Source organism: Sinocyclocheilus rhinocerous, unplaced genomic scaffold (genome assembly GCF_001515625.1).
Source record: "Sinocyclocheilus rhinocerous isolate Xijiao unplaced genomic scaffold, SAMN03320098_v1.1 scaffold889, whole genome shotgun sequence".
Classification (NCBI taxonomy): domain Eukaryota; kingdom Metazoa; phylum Chordata; class Actinopteri; order Cypriniformes; family Cyprinidae; genus Sinocyclocheilus; species Sinocyclocheilus rhinocerous.
In genome coordinates this window covers 2,672,223-2,678,559 of record NW_015638024.1, presented here as the reverse complement: position 1 = coordinate 2,678,559, position 6,337 = coordinate 2,672,223, and the positions used below count along the sequence as shown (strand labels likewise).

Genomic DNA, 6,337 nt, shown 5'->3' with positions numbered 1-6,337 from the left:
TTGTGTTGTGTTGTTTTATAGGCCCAGACCAGAGTGAAGCTCAACTTCCTGGACCAGATAGCAAAGTTCTGGGAACTCCAGGGTTGTACATTGAAAATTCCTCATGTTGAGCGCAAAACTCTGGACTTATATGTGCTTTACAAGGTAGGACTGAGGTTATGTCGTCTTTAGCGGCCATGTGTAAAGTTTTAAGCATATTACTTAATTTCTGCAATTGACAGGTAATTTAGCATGCTAGAGTTGAAAACATTGTCCTATACTTTCTCAGTGGCCTTTTTGAAAATCAAATATGGATGTAAACATGTCTTTGGTGACCCCCTGTCTCTGTCTAGCTGGTCAAAGAAGATGGAGGCTTTGATGTGGTCTGTAAAGAGCGGAGATGGACCCAGATTGCACTGAAGATCGTATATTGCAAATCAGCTAAAAAAATACTGAATTATGATTTTTTTGTTTTTTTTTGCCTAATTGCCCAGCCCTACGTGGAAGCATTAAGTTGATCAAAGGTGACAGTAAAGACTTTTACCTTGTTACAATAAATTTTAACCTCAAATTATCAAAAAAAGCAGTTGGCTCTCACCTTCGTGCTCACTATGAGAGGATTCTCTACCCATATTATTTGTTCCAGAAAGGAGCTAATCTTATGGTGAGGTTTCTAAAGCGCTTGTATAACCTCCCCTTTCCCCTTTTCAGCCTCATGTCATTCCGTTTCCATCCCTATCAGGATAAATGTTCTTTGTCATGGTGCACACATGACAGCCATTGTCCATGATTATGTTTTTGGCAAAGAACTCATCTGTATCTGAACAGGAAGTGTGCCCCAGTTTATGAAGCATTGTTGTTAAGCGGCCTAGTTTATTTTCACCATATATATTCATTGCAGATTAGGCGGTGTGCACAGTAGTTTACATAAAAAATCTCTTCGGGAAATACATCATACAACTAACTTGTGGTTGTGTTCCTGTGTATGTTTTTACAGGGTGACATTTGTAGTTTGTTTTTACTCTTTAAGTAGTGTCTGGCAGGCTGTTCGTCTGTGTTTTGGTGTTCCTGCGGGTTCAGTGGTTAACAGCTTTCTTTGACGTGCATGTTTTTCAGTGCTGTACCCACAGTCCCCTCCCCCTATCCATAAAGGGGTGTGAATTCATTCAATGAGCCCTGAGCTATAGGCCCACTCGCCTGCTGCTTTTACCCCATGGTTAATACCCTAGGGCTGATCTGCTTTGCCTCTCACTGTTGCTTGCTTTAATAATGTCCACCCTGCTGTCATGTGGCTTTTTGGTTAATTAGATAAGAGTGAAGCCACATGTGCACACATATTATGGTGTTATAAATACAGCTATGCATTTGTATTATTTCAATTTATATTATAAGGGTTTTTTGTTGTAAATATATGAGCTTATTACTTGCATGGTGTCATCATTAAATCTCTTTCTTCAACAGAACTCTCAGAAGCCAACTCTGACTAATGACACCAAAGACAAGGAGTACAAACCCCATGACCTGCCCCAGCGTCAGTCGGTGCAACCAGCGGAAACCTGCACTATCGCCCGCAGAGCTAAACGGACCAAGGTAAAGGACAGATACAGAAATCTGATTCATACTTAGACCAGTTTGTTCAAACTAGATAATAATGCCTTAGTTGCTGACGTTGCCTCTCTTCATAGGGCCGCTGTTTTAAATCCGAACCGGGTGAGGTATGCGAAAACAAACCCAACCTGAGAAGGAGAATGGGCTCATATGTGGCAGAACCAGAACCAGGTACAGATCCATATTTTTTATTTCTACATTTACTCCCAAAAATCACATTGCATGTTTTAAAGTTCATCATGGCTTGGCATTAACATCCATCTACACACTTTTTTTTATTTTACTTTTTTTTTTAAAGAAATGAATACTGAATAAATAATGAATAAATGAATAATGAAATTTCTATTCTGCATGGAAGTAGGGCTGGGCGGTATATCGAGTTTGTACGATATATCGATTATATATTTTTTATAAACGATTTGCTATGAGGCAATACCGTTTATATTGATGTACAGTAGTTTGATACGAGAGCATCTGAAAAATAGCAGAGGACACGGAGTGAGCTGCTCCAGGAAAGTGCAGATTTGTTCTAAACACGAGACATGCTTTATATTAAGGGATTTTAAATAACTAATTAAGATATACAGTAGTTAACACACATAGTTTAAAGCGGCTTGCCCCGTCAGATAATCTGAGAGATCCGACAGAGAGGATACTTGTACTGTTTAATGCGTAATCAAAATATAATGCAATTAATTTGTGCTTTTATTTTTATTTTTTTAGAGAATTTATCTTCTCCTTTAAAAAGCATTATTTTTGTTTTTAGATTGTAATGTTAGAATGCAATGTGATTTTATTCAGCCCCTTTTTTGCAAATAATAGCCCATAGTCTACATGGTTACTTTCACTATATTTGTTTTCATTGCCTTTAATATTTTAAAATACATTAAAATAGAAAACAATTATTTTAAATGCTAAAATTTTATCACATTATTACTGTTTTTACTGTGTTTCTGATTAGATATATGCAGCCTTGTTGAGCACAAGAAACTTCTTTCAAAAAAATCTTACCAATCCCAAACTTTTGGACGGTAGTGTACTTCCAAATTTTAATCTCTCTGCAATGTGACATTTCAAACTTATTTACTTTGCACATTTCTTTCAGTAAAGAACATTTCAGTGGAGGTGAAAGAAGAACCCATTGAGCAAAAAGTTGAAGGTGAAAAATCAAAGGTGAGGGTGGAGGTCAGAGGACCATTTGGTTTTTGTACAACAAGGTATGCACTGTATTCCGTTATGGCAATGTTTGTTTGTTTTCCCCCACAGGTGGAGCAGTATATGTGCTTGGTATGTGGGGGTGGAGGTGATGAAGATAGACTATTGCTTTGTGATGGGTGTGATGACAGTTATCACACCTTCTGTCTGATCCCACCCCTCCATGACGTCCCCAAAGGTGACTGGAGGTGCCCCAAGTGCCTGGCTCAGGTGAGCCACTCCCAACTGTCTACTTTTGCAAACTGATGACATCATGACAACTTCTTTGTCTTTGTCACATGTTTGCTTAGTGACCTCATATGATAGTTATGTTACCTTTGCTTAAATAAATACAAAGTCATATTCTTAGAAGCTATTTTCATAACTAAATTACAGCTGCTCCTGTTTGTGCTCTCTGCACCTATTACCTACTGTCTGTTAGTACATGTGATGTTGCTTAGTAATACTGGATTGTATTTAATAGTCATTTGTATTTAGTTTGTGATGATGATTGGCCTCTCTATTCTCCCTGTAGGAGTGTGGTAAGCCACAGGTGGCATTTGGGTTCGAGCAGGCCCCCAGAGACTACACCCTCCGCACCTTTGGAGATATGGCTGACTCTTTCAAGTCTGACTACTTTAACATGCCTGTTCATGTATGTCTGTTAAACGACACTTTTGTGAGACGAATGTGGTTGCATACCATGTAGAATATGAAGTGATCTGCCTTATCGTTTGGCAGATGGTTCCCACAGAGCTGGTGGAGAAGGAGTTCTGGAGGCTGGTTAGCACCATTGAGGAGGATGTTACTGTAGAGTATGGGGCTGATATTGCTTCAAAGGATTTCGGAAGTGGCTTCCCTGTTAAGACCGGCACATTTAAAGTCTCACCAGAGGAGGAGGTACAGAAATAACCTGAAATGCTTTGTTCTTGCAGTCTGTATGCTAAATGCCCAGATCTAAATCTCACAAATGCATGTTTCATGAAATCATATTTCTTTCTGCCCAGGGTTATCTGAGCAGTGGCTGGAACCTCAACAACATGCCAGTGTTGGATGCATCTGTGCTGACTCATGTCACAGCGGACATCTGTGGGATGAAGCTCCCATGGCTTTATGTGGGCATGTGCTTCTCCTCCTTCTGCTGGCACATTGAGGACCATTGGAGTTATTCCATCAACTATCTGCACTGGTAATCCACTCGCACTTTCCAGATTGAAAGTAGCCCATTTTACATGGTAGATGGAGTGAGTGTATATGCTCTTCATCAACTTCCATGTACATGGCATATTAAATGGATTGTGTATGCTTCATTTTAACAGTTTCTGAGCTTGGTGTTTTTCCACTCACTTTTGTTGTTTTGATTTGCAGGGGAGAGCCAAAGACTTGGTATGGCATTCCTGGCTACGCTGCTGAGCAGTTGGAGAAAGTGATGAAGAACCTGGCCCCCGAGCTCTTTGAGTCTCAGCCAGACCTGCTCCACCAGCTGGTCACCATCATGAACCCAAATGTGCTCATGGGTCATGGAGTACCAGTGAGTGGAGTTATGGACTAAACAAAGACCATTAATAACATAAAATGGAGCCATTTTTATTCATGTGAGGTGCATTCAATCAATTACCTTTTTTTTTTCTTTCTTCTTCTTCCTTTAGATTTACCGTACAAACCAGTGCGCCGGTGAGTTTGTCATTACCTTCCCGAGGGCTTATCACAGTGGTTTCAACCAGGGCTTCAACTTTGCCGAGGCAGTCAACTTCTGCACAGCAGACTGGGTAAAAGACACAGTCAGCATGAAATGAAAATTCACCCTATTTATTTTGTAAATACACGTTATTAATCCTATTGTGAATGATTCATCCAAGCATATGTTATTTCTAAAATCGTTTTTGACCTTGTAATTTTTAATCAAAATGTCGTAACTCGGATCTTCTCTTGAAAATGTCTCTTTTCTCTGGTAATGAATGCCAACTTCTCCTATCATTTAGTCTGCTTAAACCCTGCCTCTCTCTTACAATCGACTGCAAGTTTGCAATTATTTTTTAGTGCAGCACCCGCATCTTAAAATCAAATGTACAACCAATGGAATAATAATCCGTTGCACTCGGCTGTACGTGACAATACAGAAGAAAAGATCTGTAGCTACTTTAGTTTCATTGTGACTTTAATGTAGGATAAGCATAAATATTGCTATAAGTTATGAACCATAATGAACTCAAATACGGTCTTGTTTCAGGTGCCTCTTGGTCGTCAGTGTGTCGAGCACTACAGATCCCTCAACAGATACTGTGTTTTCTCCCATGATGAGATGACCTGTAATATTGCCGCCAAGGCAGACATTTTAGAGTTAGAATTGGCCTCTGCTGTCCAGAAGGACATGTGCGCCATGATTCTAGAAGAGAAGATGCTCCGTGAGAGAGCCTATAAGCTGGTGGGTGGCTGTTTTAAAGGTCGTGAGCTCATTTAAGCTGCTGTAACTTGCACTTCATGACCCAGTTGATTGAATAACCACAAACTATCTATCTATCAATCTATAATATCATATATATATATGTATGTGTGTGTGTGTGTTTTATTTATTTACTTGAAGTAATTAAACCTGCAGCTTTGTTGTCTCTGTTCATTTTGTTTGTATTCATGGTCTGTCTATTACTAATTGATCCCATTGTGTTTGTTCTGTTCTCTAGGGCGTGTGGCACTCCCAACAGGTTGACTATGATTTACTGCCAGATGAGGAAAGGCAGTGTACTAAGTGCCGGACCACCTGTTACCTGTCTGCCATCACCTGTCCCTGTAGCCCTGACCAGCTGGTCTGTCTCCACCACATCGAGGACCTCTGCTCTTGCCCTGTTAAAAGCTACACGCTCAAGTACGTGTTTGCAAAAGCATAGGACAAAACTCTGGATGATAGATCAAATGCAAAAGAGTGCTTGCTTTCATTTAGCAGGTTTTCTTAAATTAAACTTTTTGTCTTTTACTTGCACAGCTATAAATACACACTTGCCGAACTGAAGCCATTGTTCCAGGCTTTGACGGCTCGTGCTGAGTCATATGAAGACTGGGCATCTAAAGTTAACAAGATTTTGAAGGCCGATCAAGATAATAAAAGTGGTGAGTTATTATTGCAATATGTTTGTCTTTAATCCTTAGAAATCCCAAGTATTGATATTCATTGTGTATTATATATATTTTTCATCCTTTGGTCGCCCTTTAGGAAGCTATTAGTTTAAACCATTTTGTTTAGGCAGAATAAAAAGCTTAGCAAAATTGGAACAGTGGGCATTTAAGATTTTTTTATCATTTAAGATAAATTTTTTTGTTAACCAAAGTTAAAGTTTTGAACTCGCATAACAGTAGGCTGAATAGGCTCACTGTGTGAGAACAGTAGAAAAAAGATTGACCCCTAAAGCCTAGTGTTGCATTTTATTACACTTAATTTATGTTCAAACTTTGAAGCCCTTAGCCGTAGCAGTTAAGAATAGTGTCAGCTGGCTGGTGCCATTTTGTAAGATTTTAAGATTGCAGATTTTAGCCAGCTGTGGCAATTAATGTGTCCCCCCCC

General features: G+C 39.4%; 1 protein-coding gene across 1 annotated transcript in view; it reads left to right on the top strand.

The window, feature by feature from the left end:
- LOC107749493 (lysine-specific demethylase 5B-like) overlaps positions 1–6,337 on the top strand; it is a 16,327-nt gene that overhangs the window by 2,893 nt on the left and 7,097 nt on the right. Inside the window, exons 3-17 of the mRNA XM_016564667.1 lie at positions 22–144; positions 333–418; positions 559–643; positions 1,441–1,569; positions 1,665–1,758; positions 2,693–2,760; positions 2,854–3,012; positions 3,317–3,436; positions 3,523–3,681; positions 3,789–3,970; positions 4,150–4,312; positions 4,431–4,550; positions 5,012–5,206; positions 5,463–5,644; positions 5,762–5,886. Coding sequence (XP_016420153.1) covers positions 22–144; positions 333–418; positions 559–643; positions 1,441–1,569; positions 1,665–1,758; positions 2,693–2,760; positions 2,854–3,012; positions 3,317–3,436; positions 3,523–3,681; positions 3,789–3,970; positions 4,150–4,312; positions 4,431–4,550; positions 5,012–5,206; positions 5,463–5,644; positions 5,762–5,886 — 1,990 coding nt within the window. The remainder of the gene's footprint in view (positions 1–21; positions 145–332; positions 419–558; positions 644–1,440; positions 1,570–1,664; positions 1,759–2,692; positions 2,761–2,853; positions 3,013–3,316; positions 3,437–3,522; positions 3,682–3,788; positions 3,971–4,149; positions 4,313–4,430; positions 4,551–5,011; positions 5,207–5,462; positions 5,645–5,761; positions 5,887–6,337) is intronic.